Source organism: Scatophagus argus, chromosome 10 (assembly GCF_020382885.2).
Source record: "Scatophagus argus isolate fScaArg1 chromosome 10, fScaArg1.pri, whole genome shotgun sequence".
Classification (NCBI taxonomy): Eukaryota; Metazoa; Chordata; class Actinopteri; family Scatophagidae; genus Scatophagus; species Scatophagus argus.
Window position 1 is genome coordinate 6,989,551 of NC_058502.1, and position 25,712 is coordinate 7,015,262.

The following is a 25,712-nucleotide window of genomic DNA, read 5'->3' on the forward strand; positions in this document are numbered from 1 at the left end:
TGAATAGTGAATTAGGGAAACGTGGCCTTCAAGGACTCTGACATCTGCCTGCTGAAATCAACTCTGAATAATACAGTGCGAGTTGGGAACAATGAAACTAAACATGCATATTAACTGGATACAGTTCTCTCTTAACAAGACCAACTATTTTTGGAAGTTTTCAAGCAATTTTACACTTTCCAAAAATTTCTCACGATAGTCCTGGCATCTGTGTTCATCTGGGTGCGTTCTGCTGTTACTTGGGCTATCAGACACACATTTTTATTTTTACATTTCTGTCTCTTATGCTCTGCTATTACTAAAAGGGCACAAGAAAGAAAGGAAAACCAAGACGACAAAATAGCAAATAGTTTCTCCACAATTCTTTATATACAAAAAGAACATACAGTTTGAATGTAACAGTACTTTTTTTGGGTTATAGCTTACGTATATGACATCATCCTATGACTCCAGATCAAACGTGTGTCAGACATATAGTAAAGGAGTTTGCAGTCCATGTGAAATATCCAGTCCTGTGTCTCTGTTGCTTTGAGAGTCTTGCTGCTGTTGTGTGTGGGGAAAAGGCGGTTTTAGTGTGAATCCACAGTGAATCATGATACCTTACTGTCATTTTTCTAAAGATCAAGAAAAGATTACGTAGAAGATAAAAAGGCTTTCGACCATCAACACTTTGATCATGGTTGTTGTTGGGCATTTGGGGAAGAGATAAAGAAAGCCTCACTGTTACAGCAGCAGACATCCTCAAATGTAAACATTTTCACGAACTGATCAAACTCTCAGCTACTGCAAATTAACAGTAGCAGGCTGGGAAAACGTGTCAAAGCGATTCAGCTGGAGTTTTAGAGAAATACTTTTTGAAAGTCTAAGTTTGATACTTTAATTTCAAATATTCCATGTTATCAACAATGCAAAGAAAAGTGGGCTGTGTCATATCTTTCAAGGCCTCTTCAGGACTCAGAAGGTTTATATTGTGTTTATTTTACAGTTCCATACAGGATGAGATGAAAAACACTGCAGCTATTAAAGATTTTACAGGACTCAGTCCTCGAGACTAATACTGACTCCCTTGTGAGTAGTTTCAATATCAGAAAATCACTGAAGAGATAAAAAACAAGCATTTTATTTTAGCCTCTCTGTTTAGCATTTATAAGCATTTGGCAGCATAGAAACACTTCACAAATGATTTATAAGACACGATAGAAAAGAAAAAGAAAAAAAAGGCATTTTAAGTGTTTATTAATGTACTTTGCCAATTATAACTCCAATTTAAGACACATCCACAACTGGTGTATTAACAGTTATTAATAACTGGCTGCTCAATATAACATTTCCTATCATAACTAATCCTTACACGACATTTATTAACCATTTATACACATGTACAAATCATTCACGGACAGGTTTGAATTCATTTATAAATGTATTCGAAACCTGTGTCATTATCATTACGTAAGATTACAAATATGTTATAGTATTTATTACCAAGTATTCATGTTCATTCAGCAGTTGCGGATACTTCATGTAAGGAGTTCAAGTTGTTTAAAAATATATTATTGAACACTAAAAGGATTGAGTTTCTTTGGCCCCAGAACATTTTTGGATCTCATTTACTCAATGACTAGATGGTGCTTCTAAATGCTAAATAGGCTGGGTTAAAATAAATATTGTTCCTTTATCTGGCTTCAGTTATTGTCTTGTTTTAACAGATGCAAGCAGCATATTCATGTTTACTCAGCAATGGTTGGATCAAAGCTGTACGACAAGGTAATACTTTTAATTTGTGCATGTAAAGTAAAAGAGCTTTCTGATCTTTCATTACCGTATTTGCTGTTGGTGTGCATCATGGTTACCTTTATGGAAGCTAATTTCACACATGGTTTACTAGAGTTTGCATCCTGTTTTGTTCTTTCCTAGTCTATGCAGAGTGACCCGCGGTCATCTGGAGAAATAAATCAAAAGTGTGGACCAGAGAGGATTACAAACTGCTTTAAACTGAGTTGCCATCCGTGAAATACCTGCTGCGATGCATCTGCTGAGAGAAGGTGGAGCAGAACAGCAAACAACCAGAAATGTGTGTATCTATTGTTCATGGTCTAGAAACAGAACTTGAATATGTGCTGAACTATTAATTCCATTACCTTTGTCTGAGGATGATAATAAAAAAAAAAGACAACTAAAATCAGAGCTTAAAATATTCACATCAAATGTCTATTGTAAATCATACTGGTAGTAAAACTCATTTCAATGTATGCACATGCTCGATATACATTCTGTACAAAATAATCAATATATAACAACATACACATTGACATCATTGAATACTGTTGGTTCTTTTCCATCGCTGTACATCACTTCATGTTGCCACCTCCACACAGTTCAGAAACTGAAAGAATACATCTGTCCTTTTCAATCTTTTCAATCCCTTTGAAAGAGTGACGAGTGTCGTAAATGTTGGAGATCTATTCTGAGAAGACAAGCCTTCGGACGTCAGCAAGCTCAATCTGTCAATCGCCTTTTAGCCAACAACTCCTGTTATAGTCCAAATATGCTGGGAAGGAAAAAACATCGCTAATGTTTTAGCTGAATTTTTATATCCGCTGCGCTGAGCAAGGGGCCTTGTGTTTTGTTTGTCTTAGTCACAGCTTCTTATTGGTCCTGAAACACACATGCATCTTGAGCATTTTGTTTTTTTTAATCTTTGCTGAGCGTTTAGATCGAGAATATCTATAAAAGCAAAGCTGACTAGTGATCCAAAAGACCAAACCACCTCAGCAATGTTGCTAGCATACATAAATCTACACATACACTATTTTCTGTGTATCTGTACATTTAAACAAAAGGGGATGCCTCAGCAGCCATCTGTTTTGCCCATTTGTATTTAATATCTTTCCAAAAGAACATAAAAAACAAAGTTAATCCCAATGGGCAGCAGAATATGGGCTGCTACTTCACTGCCTCCAGGTGTCAACTTGGATTATGATGACATCAATCCTTTAGTTTTTCCTTAAATGTGATATTAAAGCAATAATTTGAGATTTTGGGAAATACTTTACTTCACTATTTTGCCAGGAGTTAGATAAGAAGATTGATACCACACTCATGCCTGTGCACTAAATATGAAGCTACAACTAACGTGCAATTAGCTTAGCTTAGCAAAAAGAATGGAAGTAAAAGGAAACAGCTAGCCTGGCTCTGTTTAACAATTACAAGAACAACAACAAAAAAACAAAATAAAAACCTAGTGGCAGCTAATCTCATTTTTCTTTATGTGTACAAAAACTAAAATGTCTAGAACCAACTTAACTGCTTCCCCCTGCCCCCTGTCTTTATGCTAAGCTAAGCTAATCCCCTGCTGGCTGTACCTTCATATTTAGCATACGGAAATTAACCTGATACAAACCTTCTCATATAACACTCAGAGATAAAGTGCATTTTAGCACAGCACCCAATGACTATTTTGACTGTCAATGTATCTGCGGACTTGTTCAATTATTTGATTAATCATTTCATCTCTAAAATGTCAGAAAATGGTGGAACATGCCATTACAATTTTCCACATCCTCCCTCTTCAAATCCTGCTTGTTTTATCCGACCAAACAGTCCGAATCCCAATGGAATTCATTTTAATATCATACATGCCAAACACAGAATCAAATCACTACTTGAACAGCAAATTTGGGGCATTTTCATTTAAACAATACCTGAAATGATTTATCAATTACAAAAATAGTTCCAGATTAATTTTTTGTTGATTGACTACTCAATTGATTGACTAGCTCTTGCACCACGTGACTCAGAGTAAGAGCTCCAGCCAAAAGTCTATAATGAAAAGTGACCTCAAAGTTATCCAAACAGCAAGTCCAGCACTTTATGATCAGAGGTTTGCACCTAATAACTCAACACAGGATAAATGATGGTGGGTGATCATCATGTATCAAGAGTGCTGCGAGATTAAAATTGGCTTGAATTTGAGTGATTTCCATTGCACTTCACTATCAGAGACTCAAATGTCCACCAAACCCTCAGCTTCAGCAGTTATAAATATAACACTTACAGGTTCTTCACTTACATATAAGTTTTCATCTTAAGGTTCAGTAACTCTTATGATACAATGCCCTCTAGTGGCAACTAGTTTAAATATGTCTAAAAAGTATTTCCGATTCACCTCCACGAGGCACATCGAAGCAGAACAAACTAAATCTCCTCCCTTCTGATCTCTGACACACATCAGCACACAAACATCCAATCACTCCCATTTCCTGTTTGAGGAGGATGTCCATATGTGTCCTGTTGGGCAGTTTATGACAAGGCATAGCTTGGCAAGTACACAAACTCTTTAGTACAACTGAGTCAGGGTAATTGTACCCAGGTTTTCTTCCTGGAACCTCTCATTACAAGGTCTGAAGAGAACAAAAAAAACCCCAACCCAAAAACACAACAGAGCGAGGCCATCTACAATAAATAAATGGCTCTAATCAGAGCTCTACACACTGATTACAGATATGCGTAAATGTGTCACTGGTATCCATTGATGGGCCAAGGCCTTAAGCACACCTGTAGCTGTCACTGAAGACAGAATATCATCAGGTGCAAGAGGATCGCAAAGCAAAGTGGACTGAGCTGCACACTGAGTGTGTGGAGGACTGCTGGAAGCTGTAGACTTGAGAGCTTGTGTTGCTGACGTCCAGCTGGCCATGAGAGCACTCAAGGCCGATGGAATCTGTAAACATAAACACACAGGCTGTAATTCATAAAAATACAACACCAAGCAAGTATGTTAGATCCTAAAAATGCTCCTGTAGAATTTATGTTTAGTATCTTACAACATTTTTGCAGTCCCTCTCCCTATAGAGCAAAATATGTATGCACATGCAATGTAGTTTAGCTGCTGTATGGTTACCTTGAGCTGCAGCCAACAGCTTTAGAGAATGAAAATTATGTTGGTGTCATGATGTTTTTGGACTACTCTGATGAAGATGTCTGAATGATCTCCAGCAACAGATAAAAGGCTGTATTAGTAGTTACCCTCTCTGCACTGTGCAGCAATACAATACACCCATAAAGCCATGTTACATAGATCTAATAACATACAAGTGAGTGAACCCAAACTTTATTGGCAATCAATGCCTGAGGCTAATGAACTGGAGTCGACCCAGGTGTATATCATGACTTTAATGTGGTTAGAGGAAATGGCTTTGGGGCACCAGGATAATATAAATATTGATCAACGAGAGCTAATAAACAGCAGGATTTATGGTGATAAATTACTAATGAAGCGTAAGTTATAGTCAGAGTTAAGCTAAATGGTGGAGGTCATCGACCGCTCCAGTACCTGGTGAACTGTTTGCTGTCTTCATGAACCTCCATCTCTCGGCTCTTAAACTCATTCAGCTCCTTACGGATAGCAGCCTGAGGGGTACACAAGCATGTACGCGCACACACACACACACACACACACGCACGCACGTACACACAATGATAAAACTGCACCTGGCAGGTTAAGGCCACCTGTTCATTAGACACACACCCACAACATCAACACACAGCTATTGCTCAGTCTAATCACAGTCAGTCTGTGGCCACTCATTTTGACTTTTTACGCTCTTTATGCATCCGTTCCATAAATCTGCACTGCTGCAGACCTTGCCTCAAGGAACTACCCATAATTCATAGTGTAATGGTGTAATGTTGACAGGCCATGATTTAAAAAAGGTGCCAAGAACAAGTTTATGTGCACACAGCAGCAAACAAGTGTCTTGTTCTCTTTAGGGCACGATTATATTTATTTCTTCTTGTCTATTAATATTAAACAACAGTAATAACAACAAATTGAATTAGTGTATAACTCTTAGTTTCATTAAACAACAGTATATAAAATGTGAGCCTGGAATTTGACTGCCACAGGGTCATGTAATGTCCTGTCCCTTTCCTCATACAGCGTTTGTATCGCAGTCTCCTGGCCTCAGGCACTTGTATTGGTTATGCAGGTGATGTCAATTAAAATCCATGAGGGTTCAGTGTTTAGGATTTGGGACTGTTACCAGGACCGACGAGGTCTGTGATTTCTATGAAATGTGCAGTTCTACACATAAACAGCAGAGGGCAGGCTTGACACAGAAACTGCCCTCCAGCACACCTGGAGGGCTTTGCAGCTTTTATGAGGAGCTTTTAGAAAGACATGGACGACATTTGTATAGTAGGAATTAAGAATTAAACAATTAGTTGTAGGTGTAATGCTCAGCTGTCCACATACACTTGGCAATATACTGTACTAGTGATAGCTGACCACATAATAAAAGGAAAAAAAAACAGTTAACTAAACTAAAAATCAAGACTTTACAGTGGAGCATATTGACTGTAGCACCTTGTCAGCGGGAGTAAGCCGAGTCCAGGGTTTGTCTGCCCGCCGGTCATAATCCTTGGCATCCGTTACCTCCACATATTCGTTAAAACGTAGGATCCTGCGAGCGACAAGCTCCGCCACTGTAGGCCTCACACTCAGCTACACACACACACAGATAGAGGGAGACAAATGTGACTATAAACACGTATTAACAAATACTCAAATACAAACAAACAAATACTTGTATTGTTGTATTAAAGACTAACATAGTTCTTTCATTCCATACATAAGTAGCACAATGACTGAACATATGACTGTTCTGGTCAATCTGGTCTGGTTTCATACACTTTATGTAATATAACATTTTAAAGAGAAGGGAACATATGAAATGTGAAATATTAAAAGAGCTACAATGACAGAAAATGTCCAACTTCTCAGCTGAGAGTTTCAGTTCCATATGTGTCCACTAGATGGCTCTCTCAACACAACTCTGACTCCTTATGTGACTTAGCCACTAAATATAGACTCACTCTGCATGTGTGTGTGTGTGGGGTTGGTGTTTACAGTACCTTTCTGGAGAGTCTCCTTTTAATCTCCTGCTTGGCTTCTTGCTCCTCTGCTTCATTCTTCTCTGCAAGCAAAGAACCAGCAGAGTCACATCACACCTTCTGTGTCTGCAACAAGCTTCTGATTCTACTTAGCAATAACAGCAAGATGTCATTTGGCATATTAAAACGTGTTTAAACATAAACAAAACAAAAGTAATGATGGACCTGGGTCAAATCTGTAATGTACTCTCTCTTGTAGTGTCTTCATTGATGTACTGCGTGTTTGTGTGTGTCTAAGGACCTTTTGGCAACTTGGCCTGGGATGTCAGTTAACCTCTAGTGGTCCCATCAGAGGTTTAAACAGAAGCACAGTAACCAGTCACCTGACAGTTCTGTTCCATAATCACTACAACTGGGTGCAACTACTAACTTCTCTCTGTGAAGTCGCAAAATAAAAAGTCAGAGGTCTCCGTGCTGTACACAGCGGAGGCTGAAGTCGCAAACAAAATCTTGGACACAAGCTAAATGTCCTGGCACTTAAACTTTCCTTACATCCATAGATCAGCATGACTGCAGCTTTCCTACATTTAATTACAGCCACAAAGAACTTAATGTTTCCTCTCACTGATAAACTGTAGTGACAAAGAGAGGAACTTGCTCAGCATAATGTTCAATGGCCTTCTGTAATAATGCTGCAATTGAGTTATGCTACAATTCTCCTGTGATCTACCACCAACTGATTGGATGATATCAGAGTTTTAATTTCCTGTGTTGTATCCACGGGATACAAACAAGTGCTTGTGGGCTGTTTGCTACTATTTTACACTTTAAGCATAAAGCAACAGATATTACATAACTACTGAGTTTTCATTAGGAGAAAAGCTATTTGAATAAGTTCAGTTAAGCCAAGAGCAAAATGACTTTGAAATTGTATCACCCAAAGCGTGAATGCCTCCTTTAAGTCTCTGAAATGCAAAGTAGGCCCAAAAAGCAAGTGAGCAAACCCTCCAGTGCAATGATTTAAGCACTTCTTGATATTGTGACATCAAAAATAAATGCACAGAGTCTGTTTAATATTTATCAGGGCTACTGGGCAGTGTGTGTATTGTGCACAGTTCAGCCAGCTAACACAGTGTGAGGGCCCACATCAGACACAAAGCTTCTAACAGACAGTAACTCATAATTTAGAGGGACATATCTGTCTCATTGATCTGATTAATGAGACACATGAGGCCGTCTCTGCTGGACAGCTGGAACACCATAATACCTGTTACACCTGGCAGACACATAATGTTGTTCTTGCAGTTGAGACCCATGTGGACTTTCTCTTTGTGCCAAGGATAAAAATGGATGCGAATACAGCTTCAGAGAAAATAAAATCTGAATTGCACATTTATGCACGTTCTCAGTTTTGTTAGCTATAATCCCGTAACAATGCTTGAGGCAGCATAATGCAGTAGAATGTGTCAATTTGGAAACATGAAGTGGTACTGCAGAAAATCAAGAAAACAATTTTCTCAAATTTCTCAAATTCTGTAGCAGGATATGACTACCTAATTTGAAGTTTGAGAGATAATCCAAAGCTGTATATTGTAACAGAGCTTACTACAGTATATTTATCCAGTGCTTTTCAGTTTCTCCCTGGCAGGAAATCACATCCCCACCACGCAGATTTTGCAAAGTGGTGCAAAGCAACTGCAACAGCACACACACTTCCATGCAACGGATTCATATCGATCCTTCCTGATACTGTCAAAGCTGAAAAAATTACGCACTATTAATTTTCTAGCTCCTTAACACCCACCCCCACCCACCCACCCATTTTCTATACCACTTATCTGTCAGGGTCGCGGGGGAGCTGGAGCCTATCCCAGCTGACTACGGGCGAGAGGCGGGGTTCACCCTGGACTGGTCGCCAGTCAATCGCAGGGCCAACACACAAAGACAAACAACCACACACTCTCACACTCACACCTAGGGGCAATTTAGAGTAGCCAATTAAACTAATGTGCATGTTTTTGGTATTGTGGGAGGAAGCCAGAGAACCCGGAGAAAACCCACACAGGCACAGGGAGAACATGCAAACTCCACATAGAAGGGCCCAGACTGGGATTCGAACCTGGAACCCTCTTGCTATGAGGCAACAGTGCTAACCACTGCACCACAGCTCCTTAACATCATCATCTAATTGGTCAGTCACATAATCTCTCAGTTCAACGGTTGTTTCAGGAACTTACGCTTGAGGATGTTCCTTTGCTCCAGCTCCTCTGTGGTGGGTCTTTGGCTCAGGCGCCTGAAAAGAGCAAACTGTGTTCACATACTTTTTTTTTTTGCAAGGAACAGAAGAAGAAGAAATGATTTAAACATTACACTGACTTCTACAGAAAAACAACAAGAGATATCACAGTAACATGTGGGAGAAAAAACATTTTTTTTTACATTTTTAAATTTTACACCCTTTTTTTAAACCGTGTTAATCCAAAGACTATTTGCCACCAGCCTCATCTGGTAGGAAAAAAAACCACTCAACTTTGTACAAGTACACCGCCAACACATCTACACCAAAAACGTCATCCTGCAGCACCGCCAAATCTATGATAAAAATTCACACCTAACTACATTTTCACAGCATGCTGCATGTGTGTGTGTGTGTGTGTGTGTGTGTGCATGAGAGAAAGAGTGTGTACCTGACTAGTTTGCAGCCTATCTGCTGTCGGAGCTCGTGTCTTTCTGTCTCGGAGCTCCGTGGCAGAATGTTTTTCTCTTCCAGCTCTTTCTTGCTGGGTCGGTTCCTCAGTTTGATGTTCAGGGTGTCTCGTCGGCGGATCTTACTGGCCAAAGAGCCTGGAACAGAGACACAACAGGGAGAGCTGGTCACATCGTTCTCAGCTAGATGGCTCAACATCTACTTCTGGCATTTTTTGGCTCTATTTTCAAAACTGGTCAAACATCCATTAAAATGTGTGTGATTGTTATTGCTTGTTATTGAAGAAATGCCTCATAGAAACGTCATGTCACCACATCGCAAGCTCACGATGTGTAGCCATGAGGAGCTTCTCTAAACTGTTAGTATGAGCTCTATCATCTTTTTTCCTGTGTCTGTTATGTTGTGATGCGTTAGAAAACTAATGCCATACTGCCTGTGTACTCGTCTTCGTCGTCCTCCTCCTCTTCCTCCTCGTCGCGGTACAGGATAGGTCCGTCAGAATCAGAGTCACTCATTTGGCTGTCTCTCGGCCTATCGGGGATCACCGTCACCTCAGCCTGCTCCGTGTTCACGCTGAGGCCTTGTGGTTTTTCGGGCTGGCACTCTGCTGACCTGCAGGGAACAATGACAATACAACAGCAGGCAGGTGTGCAAACGTAACATCAGGAATGTTTAACCACCTCTTTAATAGAAGACTTTAATAGGTTTTTACCTCGAGCTGTTCTCCACAACAGACTCTGGCTCTCCTTTCTTCTTTTCTTCTTCACTTCCCTCGCCACCTGTTGGCTTCTGTGTCGCTCCCTTTGAGCTGCTGTCCATCTTTCCCTCTGTGAAGGAAGTGTCCTCTGTAGAGGTGTTGACATGGGGAGACTGGACAGTGGACATACCTTTGTGGGTCTCCTCGCCTGCAGCAGAGGCCTTGAGAGCAGATTTAGGCTCTAGACCAGGTTGAGAAGGAGCCTCAGCTCCCTCCGACTCATTAGATGAGGGACACTTGGTGTCTGAGGAAAGGGATGAGGACTTTAACTCCCCGGGCTTGTCAGGAGTCTCTGAAGAGGTCTTCTGAGGTACAGAGGAAGATGCGGAAGTCTCTGATTTCCGGCTGGTCCCTGCATCTGCGCCCCCATTCTGTGCAGCACCACCGGCGTCCTTAGACGCACGAGGACGAAGGTTGGAGGTGGAGGCAGGAGCGGTTTTTGTTGTGCACCCTGTCTTCTTTGGATGGGAGGATTTAGCTGAGGAGAAGCAGGAGCAAGAAAAACAGAGAAGAAAAAAAATCAGACTTCTTTCCTCCATGTGCGCAGTTTTCCCCTGCAGTCTGAAGACATGCAGGTTACATAAATAACAACTAAAATTATTAAATATAACACCATACAATATTGTCAATATGGTTTTAAATGTACTGTTAATATTTTTCTGATAAAAAAGGAAAAAGTGTTCAGGGAAATATCAGAAATGCTTCTTTTTATTTTAGATGTGTGTGCTGAGCCTCAGCTGGACAACAAGAGAAAAAGTTGACAAGCTTTCACTTGAATAAATCAGCCATGTGCAGACAGCGTTTCTTAGCAGTATTATTAATAAGTAAGGACCACACCATTATCTAAACATGCCAAAGTGACAGTAAAAGGGAAGTTTACATAGTATTTTATGTCCCACAGCCGAGTGGCTAATTTTATCTATCCGGCCTGCAAACTGATGTTAGCGGTGGGCTGTTCTCCCAGCGAACGTTTGTTTGGACACTCATTCAACAAGCTAAGGTGGGGGACAAGACGTGTGTTCATGTTTGTTCAAGTTCGAGCAGGAAGAGCTAATGTGGGTTGTTTAAAAGTCTGTGGCTTTTGTATTGCAGCTGTCTGAATGCTGATGTTACTGCTTTAACCAAGTATGCCTTAAAATAAAGCAGCTTTTTTATGGGATCAAGTTCTTCATCTACACTGACTGAAAACTTACGGCCTCTCATTGAATTAATGCAAAATTAAACTAGGAATTATTAAATATAAAGTTCTCCCTTTTGGTTTCTGGCTGTTACTCAAAAGAACACAGTATGTATACAGTAGCACACAGCAAACTTTTATTTCAGTTGTACAGTAGAGCTGCGACTAATCACTTAATCCTTTGATTTTTCTCCAGCCAACAGTCCAAAACCCAAAAATATTCACACTAACATCTTTCCTGTCTCATCAATTAACTGAATAAACATTTCAGCCCTCAACGACAGTGCTGAAATATGTGCATTCCACAATTCACGTGGCTTGAAGCTGTAAAGCCGTGAAACAGGCTGTCAGACATAAAAGCTCCATGTTAAAATAATCATTTCTGGTCACATCTTTAAAACTGTGACAAATTCAAATACCTAAGGTGATACAGACCTAAATAGTCCTCTATGTGTCTGTGAAGTGTCTTTGTGTGTTGGTAAAAGAAGCCTGAGGAGGTGGATGAATTTAAACTGTTGTTAAAACACTAATGAAACAACTTTTGTCCAACGTCCTGAGTAACTCAACATAAAGTAAACAGAAGCCTTCAGAAAAGACTGCATGAACATCACATGCAATAACGTGGGCTCAGTGCACACACACGCGCGCGCACACACACACACACACACAAGGGTGATCATCATGCTCTAGCATCATGCTATCAATCATAACCACATGAGTCCGTCAGCTCATTTTATGAAGGCCATGCAACACTGACTTCAGTCACTCATGTGATGTGCTCTCTCTCTCTCTCTCTCTCACGCACACACACAAACACGCACGCACGCACATACACACAGATTCTCACAGTTTTAAAGTCAGAAATCTTCACTTCTGCTTTCTCAGAAAACAGACAAAGAGATCATAACCAAACACTCCTACAGTTACTCACTTGAATGGAAATCTCTTCTAATGAGGAAAGGACATTATTTAGAGGGAGAAACAGGGAAATGCTATTCTATAACCACTTGACAGAAACTTGACTTGACTAGCACTTCAAACACATGAGGCAGTGCACATGAAGCCAAGGAGTAGGAGGGGCAGATGACTTTATGAGGAGGTCTTCTTTTGCTTCAGACTGTGGCAGAAGCACATTATCCATGCAGGGAGGCAGACAGGCAAGCTGGCTTCAGTCCCGACTTGCTGAACTTACCAGTCCCGCGACTAGTGTTGTTAGTGGTCCGAGGGTTAGCTTTAGCTTGACTGGATGACCCTGTCTTGCCTGTGGTTTTAGTGGTCTTTTTAGTCCCCGTGGCACCATCTCTGTGCTTGGTTATGGCTGCAGTGCCACCTGCGGGTTTGGAAGAGGCAGGCAGAGTGGCACTTGGCTGCTTTTTAGCTTGAGTGTCTCGAGGTCGCGCCTGGTTTGCCCGAGCAAGAGGTTTAGTATCACAACTCTCTGAGCAGAGCAGAGGAAGCAGGGAAGAAAAGTACGGTATTTAGAGGTTAAAACAGAAATTGGCAGCAAGATAAAAGATGTACATCTGTGCAAACGGACGCACAAATGGACATGCAGACAACTAAAGAAAGACGGACTGAAAGAGGCAAGTTGGGCTAATGATGATGCGAGATGATGTTTAATCTGTTAGTCTTGAGCAGCTTTTTGTATCACAATGAATAATGTGTAAGGCTTTGAATTATGACAGATACCCATACACCTTCCCCATTCTTCACTGTGAAGGTGTTCTGCTACCGCATATGCAGTGTTTGTTGCCTGGGCCGCTCTGATTATTGACAAATAAACAAACAAATGGCTCTGAGGTCAATGCTAACAGGGTTGAGATGAGAACAGCGCAACACTTAGGCAGCATCAGACAGAAGAACAGTGGCCTGTCTCCTGAGGGAGAGGCAGGCATTAGAGGTGGCTACTGCTCTTTTCAGACTGCGAATGCCTGCTGCAGGCTGATATAATGGGAATATCTATTTGAACACATTAGACCTGGTCAGAGATGCCACAGAGGATTCAATGTCAGACAGAAAGCTGCTGCCGATACAAATTCACTCCTCCACTGAGAGGGAAAAACTTCAAAGCAACCAGTGTCTAAAAAAAGCTGTAACATTTAGTTCTAGCATATAAAAATGCAGTTGCTGTAAAAGCCCCACATTCCAATGATATGTTTCGGCACTTTGCGTCTGACTACATTTACATTTGTTCAAGCAAACTGATTAAAGGATTATCTTTGTTGCCTACTTGACACGTTAATATCACTGTGGATTCAGAACGTCTCCATGTAGCACAAAAGAGAATTATAAACTTGGAGTGTAACATTTATATGCTTGAGGCGTGAAATAGCTCCATGATAATAAAAGCGGAGAGAAAGAGCCTCTTTGTAACACAGTTTTCTCTCCTTCTCTAGGCCTCCGGCTAGCTTTTGTTTACTTATGTTTTCCTTCTGTGTGTAGATACTCTGATTTCTTCCTTCAAAACTGTACCACTCTCAGTGGAGGCCTTCCCGTTGCATAATTTGCTTAACGGTCTCTGTGATAATTGTGCCGATATTCTCGTAGTAACTGGTTTGTAATACTCAAAATGAAAGTTTGTCACATTCAGGAAAAAAAGACAAAACCCAAAACAAAGGTGATTCTTGTTGAAGTTTATACACTAGTAATAACTATTATCTCACTAGCACAGAGATCCAAAAGCAAAGGACTCCAAACAGTAACTGACCCTGACTTACCGGTTTTGTCCCCTGTGCTGAGGGGTTCGGGGGCCTGTTCCTGTTCTTCCAGTGGTGCTTCTGGAGACTCAATGTGAACTTTGACCTCCTCGGATGTCACACTGGACGTGGCATGGCCATTCAGGTTTTCACTGCTGATAGTTTCATCTAGGAATTAAGAAAAAAAAACAGTTACAATACATAAATTACTGATCCTCAGTTGTGACCTCTAACATAATAACAGGTCAAAAAACAGAAATAGATCCTGCCTAGATTTTCATTATTTTACAGCTGGTTAAAAGTTAAAACTCAAGCGTAAAAGACACTGGAAATGGAAACACAAATAGCTGATGAAAAATACACCATTATGCAAGCAGTTCACAGAGAGATTGTGCAATTCACCAGTGAATGAAATACTGTATATAAATAAGTGGAAATAAATAAATGAATGAAGAGATGTGAGTGAGTCATCAGACAAACCTTGGTCAGGGATGAGAACTCCTTTCTTGATGAGCTCCTCCCTCGTTTGTCTGGTGGAGATTTTTCTCTCCAGAACTGAAAGATGAACAGATCTGGTCAGCGTATGCTACTGCTAGCTAAGAGTATTTCACAACAGTTACTTTCCTCCTCTTATTGCGAAAACCTCTCTACAATCTCCACCCTGCACTGCACAAAGCAGCACCACACATCGAGTCATAGATGAGGAACAACATTTATTTTGTCATCCTGCTCCAACTGTTATGGGAGATTTTCTCTAAAACTTCTTGAGAGGAAATGAATTTGCCTGACTCACAAGGTGATCTGAGCTGAGTTACCACATGAGCTGATCGCACAGTTTTAGCTGAAAACATAAGTCAACTAGTTGATTAGTCAATCCACATAAAAAACTACAACTGTTTACATAACAGACATTTTCTTATTTCAACTTTTCAGATCTGAAGATTTGGTACTTCACTTTGACATATTTGATAATAAACTAAATATTATCTGGAATGATGCTTTGGATAAAACTAGGAACATTTTTCAGAATTTTTTGACATTTGCTAGGTGGTCAGAAAGAATCATTAGATTGAGCCCTACATGAACAAACTGGTTTTGTACACTCCATAATAAATAAATAAATACAAATAAGATCCAACAAGCCACAATTAGACAAGACATTACTCAACATTTAATACTGATTTATACCGTTAAAATAGCAAGGGATTACTGGGAACCCAAAAGAAAAAAAAAACAACCAAAAAATGGCTGGAGATCACACTTGAGAATATCTCTTCAGAGGAAGAAAATCATGAGAAAACACTGACACGAACTAATGGACTCAACAACCGAAGTGTCAACATTACGACTACAAGAACTGCATAAGTAGAACGAGTAATGCAGTTCCTGAGGGAGGAGAAAAGAGGAAACATCAAACATTTGTAGGGTTGGGAGATTTAGCCGGTGAATGTCTATGAGCTCTAGCTGCTGGCCTCTAACGTCCAAACAATTCACTTGTGGAAAGAGAAACTGTATATCATGATTTTGTTTCGCTTCACACCCGGAAAGCAGCCTGAAACCAACTAGAGGGACATGGAGGCAGGAAACCTGCATACAGATACCTAATGAAGAAAAAGTCAGATCAACCTGGAAGCCGTGAAACAGTCTCTGCTTTTGGTATCAACTTCTGTCCCTTTTTGTTTTCCAGGCAACACCTCAGCAATGAATCAGTGAGACCTGGACATGAACTGCTCCCTCTTCTCCTTTTAAAGCTCTTCTGGGAGCAACACCGCTCCGGTTCACACCCAGCGCTCAGCAAAAATCCAAAAGTGCCAGCCATGATGTTGACTGAGGAGAGCATTCCATTCATACAATCCTATTAAAACTCACACACACAAATGCAAACACACTCCACACACAAGACACCCTACCTTTGGAAAGATCCTGGAACCTGTCGCTGGTCTTCTTCTTCCTCCACTTCCAGGGTTTGAAAAGTTTTCCCAGCGATGACAGCTTGCCTCGCTGCTGCCGTGATGCATGGGAATTCTGGGTATTGGTGGCGCTGTCCACCACCACGTCACAGCTGGCCAGTGATGATGATTTCTCCAACCCATCAACTGGAAGACACATATGCAGGAATAAGACCAAAGACCACAATTTTACTACAGTTCTCTTTACGTACCAGATAGTTTCTGCCTTCTGATACGTGGAGATGTTGCAAACACTTGACGAATCACATCTATTTATGTGTATGTTAAACATAAATAACATTATTCTGGTAACAGCTAATGCTGGACTTAATGCGTTCAAACTAAGCCATCTTTCCACTTGCTCACACTGCAAAACATTGATTAGTTTCATTATTGGACACAGTGCGTCTCTGATGTACTGTACACCAGTCGACACTTTTTCAACATGTTAAAGATGATATCAGACAATAAGACAAACGTATTTCTTCTCCAGAAAGATTTTGTTTAGACTTCTGACTTTTTTAATGATCCTAAAAATTGGGTATTAAGGGATTAGAGTGAGCAAAATCTGGAAGAAAAAAATTAAGCTGGGAGCTGTACTGTCATTCACGTATGCTGCTGCATCAGTCACTTGTTTCACTCTACAACTCAGGTTTCACTGGTTAAGCAGGAATAATTTTTCTAACTCTGTCTTTGTACAGTATTTACAGTGTGTGTGCTTGCTTGTGTGTGTGTGTGTGTGTGTGTGTGTCTTGGCCAGATCCCTGTCCTTCCACGACTCCTCCTCTTCCCGTTGAAAGATTAGAAGTGCCGTGAACTCTGAAATACTGCATACTGTGTGTGTGAGAGTGTGTGTGTGTGTGTGTGTGTGTGTGTGTGTGCCATGCCAGAGGAAAGAGAGGTGGTGTGTGATTCCTCAGATTCAGGCAGGGGAAAGTTCTTGTTTTTTCAGCTATATAAAAGCTACTGTTGAGGCCTCATGGCTGTAAGGAGCTCAGCAGGGATCCAAAGTATCATTTCTGTGTACTTAAAGTATTTTTTTACCCGGAATCTCACAATTTGTGGTATTGACTTACTAAATTTATTCACTCAAAGGGAGGGGAAATTATTTCAGCAGCTAGGAAGTGAAATGGTCTGGTGCCCTCAAATGACCACAATCCTTCAATAATTTATACTGTTAAAAGACCACTCTGTTGATTGCACTCCTTTAACATTGTTGAACTCACAATGAAGTATGGAAATGCAGCAGGACGACATACCTAATTCAATGCTTTCTTTCTTCCACACCTCACACCTGGCACCTACATTACCCATGATGCAATTCACTGGTGAAAATGAATAAAGATTTGGTCTCATGCTAGTAGCGGCTAATGCAGCCTCCAGCTGCTAACCTCATTCAGAGATGAGAAACAGGCTACTGAACGTCTGGTAAGCTCACTCCTTTCTAACTCCAAACCCTGAGAATATTTTTTCCTAATTGGTAGGAAAAAATTGTTTTTTCTCCAGGATCACTTGAGGCAGTTTATCAGATGTCACACAGCTCCTTCAGGGGCCACAAAATGCTTTATTCACCTTTACACATATGCAGTAGTACTCCCAAAGATCCTTAACCTTAGCATTAATCCTAAAATAAGAGCACATACACACAGACAATGCTGTTACTGAATCAGAAGTTTGCTGATGACAGGTAAAGATGTTACAGTCAAACATCAACCAACCGTCCAGCAAATCAACTGATCTCAATAACCACTGACCGCAATAGAAAAAAAGGTTGGTTAACAAGGCAAGTGTGCAGAGTTTTCTCAATTCTAAGAGGCTTAGTCAGTAAAAAAAAATCTCCCAGATTTCACACAGACCAAAGGTGGAAACTCAGCAAAGATCCCCATGTGATTCAGATACTCAGCACATTTACCAATAGGAAGGAAGGAATCTTTGGTTAGACAGCCTTTTGGCCTAAAGCAACCATTATTTGTAAGTTGTAATATTCACTCACCATGTATATCAAGGCAGGAAAATACATATTCTAACCTTAAGTTAGACTGAAAACAATCAATAGCCTGTTGTTTTGCTGGCTCTCACCAGTGTTGACAGTGTCGATGCCAATACTAGATGTTGGTGGCCATCTGGCGCTTAATATGTCTCAATATTGGCCATGAGGTGAAACTGATGAAAATAAACTGCCTCTGACTGCTGTTCACTGATGATAGCCGATCAATACAATTTTTCAGGAAGAGGAAACTGCATTACATCGAAAGTAAACAAAAGGTCGAAAGCATTTGATCGCCTGTGGGACAGTTAACTTGTCAAGAAACAGATCAGCCTCAGCCTAAATTAAAAAGTGAACTCCAATAATAAATAACAAAATAATCGACAGATTTGTCTTTTGTTTAAGTGATGTAAAAATCATGGAATCAAGCAAAAGTATGCAGACATGATTGTTCTCAACTAAATCTTGCTCACCTTACCCTGACCCTGACTGCTGTGGGATGCAGCAAAAAAACATCATTAACATACACAACATTAACAGAGCACAAAAACCAAGAGCCAAGACATGGAAAAGTGCAGTGCAGAGCCCAGTACATACTCTCCCCATACACCAATTTAGTTCTCTGTCTCATACATGCGTGCACACAGACACACACACACACGCTCATTTCCTGTTCCTGTGTTGATATCAAATCGCAACAATAGGTGCATTTCAGCAGCTGCTTTGTGCCACTAATGATGGGAAAATCAGTAACAGCGATTATCATCACCATTAGCCCAACTATTAAACCTCTGCTGGGAACCAAACGGGGACAATGGACAAACTTATTATTTGCAGAGCAAAGAAGTGAGAGAAAAAAACTACTTTTCTGAGTTGGTAAATTTAAATGTACAGACACTTTATTATGCTATCATAGTCAAGATTCACGATTCATGAGTCTTTATTGTCATTATGTGAGCATAACTAAATTTTGTAGAAATTCTTGGCTTAACTATGACTCTGCTCTCATCAATAGCTTTCTTTTTTTCCCACTGAAAATCCAGTAATCATGTCCTCCAGATTAGTTGCTCCCAAAGTGGGGAGGATGGGTCAAGGGTGCACTTATGTTTCACTTTTATTTAACATTTCCAGGCCCATCAAAATGGAAGACAGAAACAATGAACAGGCCCACAGGAAAAAGGCTGTTGGAATAAGCCTGCAGATTCAAAATGAACTGTTTCCAAATTTTGGTGCCCGGGACCACATCTGGGTGACAGAGTAACTTTGTATAGAGAGAAAGAGAGAGTGGGACTCTCTATCTCTATACTTTTCAAAACTCAGACAGCACAGACAGCACACACTGCAGTAACTGTAATGTGAAATGCTGCATCCCTGTGACAACAGATAACACAAGGATCATTGTTAAAGCCAAAAAGGAGGCTGGACAATCACTACATATAGGATGTTTTGCACACAGTGAATCTGACATCCTACAAGGGGTTGGGATTGAGCTAGATGTCCCATGTTTTGGGCAAAGTCAGGAAAGTGGTCACTTTTTTCCACCAGAGTATGACTGCAGCAGTTGTTTCTTTAAGGAAAAACAAGAAATGCTTCAGTTTTGCCTTCACAAGCTGGTTCAACATGTCATGACAGGGTGGGACTCCAGCTATAAGAAGCTGCTGTGTGTTCTGCCCATTACCTTCTCCAATTAAAATGTGAAGAGGTGGTTCAAGTACTGAAGACCCTGAAAAACAAAACTCTACTGAACAGCAACTGACTGGTCCTTCTAACCTTCTGCTAACGTCTCTATCTAACTAGATCCAGATATCTATGGGGCACAGAAACAGATCCACATATTGTTAAGTCAGCTATAGCACAGGACTTAGAGGAGAGCTATTTTGATCCAAGATTCAACAGTTCTTGAATCAGAGTACTGGAGGTTCAAGTCCCAACCCCACCTGGATGACCTTGAAGATCTGCATTGGAGATCTTCACTGCACTGGCTGAGAAAATCATGCATAACCTTCTCACACAGGTATTTGGTAAATTAATGTCATCACATTTCATGATGCAAATTATTGCACAATCTCAGTTTTAAATATAATGTTGAATTACAGAAAATAAAATTAAATAAAAAAACACGAGGATGTGATCCCTCTAGATTCACATTCATTGAAACAGTGGGAAGGAAATGGGCTTTCGTACTCACATTCGTCCAAGCTCTCGATAGGTTTTCTGGCTGTAAAAGCAACAATTATGGCCAGTGAGAGAGCAGGTGACACTGTGACAGCACAAACAGTAGCCATCTCACCAGAGAATATGAACATACTCATCTTCTGAAAGAACCACCTGAAAATCTTCTGAAAGTACATGCTGTACTTAAAACCTGGTTGCTTTCTGAAACCTGTACTGTTGTACAGCCCCACCTCTGGGCTCTTTTTGTTTTTGTGTTTACTAGTTTGTTCTCCATTGACTGGTGATTGTACATTTTACAGATTTTTGATTTCAAAGTCTGAAGTCTAAGTTTAAAATAGAAAAATTGGATCAGATAGTAACCTTAAAAACTGAAAATCAAAATAAAGCTTGGATTTGGAGAAACGTGACATCCTTAATTGTTATTGGTTTAATGAAATACCAACAAGGCAGAGAGATAGTGGATTAAATCAGACAAAATCTGACTCCACAAATGTACGGCGATTATAATTTTGAAGAAGATGATAGAAATACAAAAAAGTAGAAGAATTCTGTTACTTATTTCTAAATATTTATTTTTTTCATTGTGCCACTAATAACTAACAGCTATAAATAATAATAAGGTAAAGAAAGAACATTTTGCTGAGTAACTGGGATTGGCCAATATTACTCTCCGGCACTCTGCGATCGGTTCCAAAAATCCTGATCGAGCACCTTTACAACATCAGTTGTTTCGAAAAGATTCCCAAACTGTATCACGTTCACGATCAAGAAGCAAAAGAGGAAGTCAGGTGACGTTTTTATATAGCGAGGAAGAGGGCGATGTGGATGAAGGGTCAACAGAACATCAGACAAAAGAGACCACGCCTCGCTTCCTGTTTTCAACCAACAGTCATCATTAACTTTTTTTTTTAAAGCTCGACCACAACTGTTTCCTAACCACATGTTAATTATTGTAAACAGCACAACAAAGGACAACAAACCTTAACCAAGTGCTTATTTTAAATCGAAAGCAGATCATTTTTGTACTAAAACATAACCAAACCACACCACTCTGCTGGCGCATCATAAAGCAGATTCATATTTCCCCAGTGATTTGTTTACGTTTCCTCTCCCATGCCAGTATCTATGAGACAACATCATCTCCACCCACCCGCCCACTGCCCCCTCAACACACCCCAACCCATGAGATACACAGCAATCAAATGTCAGCAACAAAGGAAGTGACAGCACAAACCATGATCAGTAAACAGACCCCTAAAGAATACAATATAGCTTAACCTCAAAGCCTGTGAAAGACAAACCTGCCCTCCGCTAGAAGAAGAAGAGAAGAGGGCAGCTCAGTTTATTAATCAGCCGAGTGACACAACAGTTATGTATTCTGTTTAAGTAACCTGGGTCCATTCTGAAAATCAAAATCCATCTATTAAAACAAGAACTGCAAACACTTGCAGCTTTACAGCAATCCTGCATTTAAGGCATGACAGATCTCTGAGAAAAGCAACAAATTTTTACCAAAACAATACTGATCCCAGCTTTTTATCTGCGCTAATGTGGCTACAGTCCACCTTAAGTCAACTCAAGGATATTTTTTTTTACACATTACAACTGCTGACCCGCCTCCATGATTCCACACTAAATGCGTTTTATTTTGAAAGAAATGACTCGCCGTGTCATGCTAGAAGGGTGAGTCAGTATTTGGACAAGAGTGGGATCATCAGAAACACTACTTGAGACACGACAGATTCCTATAAAGTAATCCCACGCAGTTCTGTTCAGTGAACTGTAATTATTGTTTCTACACAACACAACTACACTAAACATATAATATGTTTAACTGTTTTAACAGCTGTTCAGTTTTTTCGTACATTTTCTGAGGTACGGTAGGCATATGTTGTCTTGAACCACACTGCAGGGTAAAAGAGGCTTTGTATTGTGACATAGCCAGCATGACTTTTTTCAGACGATACAGCAGGAACATGTGTTGAGGAGGAGGGGAAAGGGAGAGGCTTCCTTCCTTCGCTGCAAGTCAGCGGGGAGGGAAGAACCAGGCGTCATGAACAGAGGAAGAGGGATAAATGGGGAGAAACAGAGACAAAGGAGAGCAGAAGGGAAGACAGAGAAAGAAGTGGTGAGGTTGAATCTGAGGTGGAAAATGTAGGTAAGAGAAGGCCAGGGACAAGGGAAGGAAAGAAGAGGGAAAACAAGGCAACAAGAGGTCCTGGATGAGAGCGTAGGGAGGGGTGACACTGGGCATTAGCTGAAGTTTTAACACTTGGGTCATTTCTTCCAAATCTTTCTCCAGTGTAGGCCAGTGAAGCACAGTTACTCATGACATTCATAGGACCTAACAGCTCGGACTAAGTCAAGAATAAACACTTGAAAAAAAAAAAAAAACAGAACAGGAAACAGAAACTTTACACTGTTTTACCACAGTCATAACTTAAGATGGCTCAGAGGATATCAGTTTTATGTTAACGATCTTTAAATAAAACCTTGACAGAGTTGCTTTCCTCTCCTGCTCTTAGTGATGTACATTCAGCATTTAAAGCCCATCACAACATCATTATCTAACCAGTAATGTGGCCATATAGATCGTTATTATGGCCTCAGGTTCCGATGCACACATGCTGGCTTAAGGGTGCTACACAAGAGCATGGGTTTCATATGCTGACAGTGTCATAAAAAGGTCCAGTTTTGTTTTCATCGCATCGCTTCCTGCACCTCACTGCCTTAAAACGTCCCCATAAAAATCGTGGACAAATGTGAAATGTACACTTTTGTATGTGGATGGGCCAAGACATTTCTTTGCCGATTGCACCATTAAAACCCAACATTAAAGATGCTTCTGTATTATCCTCATCAAATTCTTGCTAGCAGCTAGAACTCAGGTTGTATTATTTATGATACGTCACCCAAGGACGAGACACAAGTGAAGTATATTTGCCCGATCGCCGACGCCATCTCGTTGGCTATAGCACTCTATTTGTACGTTTGTGCAGTGTGTATCTTCTCACCAAAGAGGCTATATGAAGTGTGGAAACATATGTAAGAGAAAGGCATCCCTCGACACTGATCTCTATGTAAAATTGTCAGACTGGCCAGCTCTACTTTCATGTCTCATGGACAGAAAGAGGACTATAGAGGTTAAGAAAAAATCCCCAACTATTTTTAAGTATATAGGTACATCACACGCTCATACACTCCTCCAGAGTCACTGGAAACACTGAGGCAGTACAGGTAAAGTTTATGCGCTTTAGTCCCATAAGTCTCCTCTTAAGGCTCGCTGTTGCTGTGTGTAGCTACATCGGTGAGAGAAAAAGCTTATGATGCATCTGTATTATATTCTTACAGTTTGGTTGATGTGTACACAACCTCTGCTGTCTCTGACTACACACACCTGAACAGACACTGTGTGAGAGATGAGTGCGTATGACTCTATGTTGTTCAGCAGGCGGAGCCGTGGATGTGACAACCGATCAGCTCCATTTGCTGAGGAGAGACTGCTATAGAGTGAACCATGTGGTTTTAGTCAGCTTTATTTAAATCAGGAGATAAGAAGACATAAACGAGACTAAGCATTCAATGCCAACTTTCCTCAGTTTATGATGCAGGGTGCATCAAAAACACATTTAGGCCAAAAACTATAAACATAGAGATTCATTACCTAACCCAATACAATACAAGGCTGGTTTGATTTGTACATTTGTCAGGTTTTCTGACACAGGGAGAACTCCAGCACCAGTTACACTCGGACAAAATCAAAATCTTGAACTTTGCAACTGTCAAACCTTCAACTACAAGCGACGGGATTTCCTGTGACAAAGACAAAAAGGCCCACTTGTTGACTTAAACGTGATGCTGTATTGTTAACAGGTTCCTGACTGCGTTTTAAACGTAAACCCACTGAGCCAGACGGGATTCAGGTAGCCCTCTGCCCAAACAAACCCGGTTCAAGACTAAGCTGCTCTCCATCAGTCCACCTGGACTCATGTCAAACTCGCTGCTAAATACACAAACTCACATCTGACAGAGCTCCTTCAGACAGCAGCAGCAATGCAGCTTTGTGAACAGCTCTTTTTCGTTTACACAACACATCCTGCCTTAACACTTACTATTCCACTCTTGGGTAACACAAGCAAGCGATAAATTTAGCAACAGGGACGGAGCACAACGATGCAAGTGCGACTGAATTAATTTACCACACTTCATCTGCTTAGCTAACTTCATATTAGCATGAAGGCATCAGCGCTTTGTCTGAGCTTAAATGTGTGGAAGTTTGGACGAAGTATTCGCGTTAAGGAATGAAAGCAAAAACAAAAACCGATCAGACGAGTAAAGATAGCGGAATGTGTGTCAGAAGAGACAAGAAGTGGGAGTACACACACACACACACACTCACACTCACACACACTCACCGCTCGCAGGCTGAGACACGGCAGACACGGCTGTCTGACCCATATTCAGCTTCTCCGGAGCACCGGGCTGGACCGAACCCCCCACCCACCCACCCAGAAAAGCCCACGATCACGGCCTTCTACCGCACCAATCCCGCCCGCCTCCGCCAAATGGGTTCATTTCGAGAGAGTTTCAGTCCGTGATGGCAGAGTCGCTGGAAACTTGGTTCACTGACTGCCTGGGTCGCTACTACGTAGTAACTTCCCCTCCCACCTCTTCTTCCTCCTCGTGAGAGCAGCTGAAGAAATGCCTCTCATTCCTGCGTGCAGCTTAAAGGCGCTGCTGGGGTCAAAGGGTGGCGGGGTCTGACACCCGCAGACACTAGTTTACGTTGGCGAAGACCAGAAAGTATTATTAAATATATTAAAACTCACTGTGAGCAAAACAGCAGTGGTTAAAAGCCAGTACTGTATTCGAGTATGGTTGTGATTTTACTTAGTATTGTATAAGTATTTCCGTTTTATGCAACTTTATACTTCTGCTGTGCTACATTTTTAAAGCCAACAGTTAGTTTAGTTTCATTTAGTTACCTTCAAATTCAAATCATTAACACAAAATAGAAGTTAAGATGTATTATTATAATTTCCGAATAATCACAAACAGATTTTTCTCTTTCATTACTCTTTCCAGACTGATGTGATGTGTTTGGTGTCCTTCAGGAGGGGCCTGACATCTAGTTTGAAAACCAAAAGTGCCTAAAATGCCACTTACACATCAATGCAACAGCAGAACAGCCACTCCTGATACCTGAAGGACATTTTGCTGACTTAAACAGGATTTTGATTTTCAGGCCTTTTACTTGACTAAATGATCTGAGAACTCGCCGATGTAAATTAATGTCTAATAGCAACTACACAGCAAAAATATGTCGTTTTGTGTGTGTGCAGGCCATAGACCATGGTGCAGAGCTGGATGTCG

The 25,712-nt window shown here is 40.7% G+C and overlaps 1 protein-coding gene across 4 annotated transcripts in view; it reads right to left on the minus strand.

The window, feature by feature from the left end:
• Positions 1-1,104: 1,104 nt before the first annotated feature.
• Positions 1,105-25,712, minus strand: part of phactr2 (phosphatase and actin regulator 2) — a 38,789-nt gene continuing 14,181 nt past the window's right edge. For 2 of the 4 annotated variants that reach the window (XM_046401625.1, XM_046401627.1), the window contains exons 2-13: positions 16,139-16,324; positions 14,709-14,783; positions 14,250-14,396; positions 12,725-12,970; positions 10,311-10,833; positions 10,029-10,210; positions 9,579-9,735; positions 9,129-9,184; positions 6,913-6,974; positions 6,365-6,502; positions 5,333-5,409; positions 1,105-4,720 (exon numbers count right to left, since the gene is read on the minus strand). In XM_046401625.1, coding sequence (XP_046257581.1) covers positions 4,705-4,720; positions 5,333-5,409; positions 6,365-6,502; positions 6,913-6,974; positions 9,129-9,184; positions 9,579-9,735; positions 10,029-10,210; positions 10,311-10,833; positions 12,725-12,970; positions 14,250-14,396; positions 14,709-14,783; positions 16,139-16,324 — 1,865 coding nt within the window. In that variant the 3' untranslated portion in view covers positions 1,105-4,704. Of the gene's footprint in view, positions 4,721-5,332; positions 5,410-6,364; positions 6,503-6,912; positions 6,975-9,128; positions 9,185-9,578; positions 9,736-10,028; positions 10,211-10,310; positions 10,834-12,724; positions 12,971-14,249; positions 14,397-14,708; positions 14,784-16,138; positions 16,325-24,754; positions 25,053-25,712 lie in introns of those variants that run through there. The other 2 variants (XM_046401626.1, XM_046401628.1) reach the window with 2 other exon arrangements.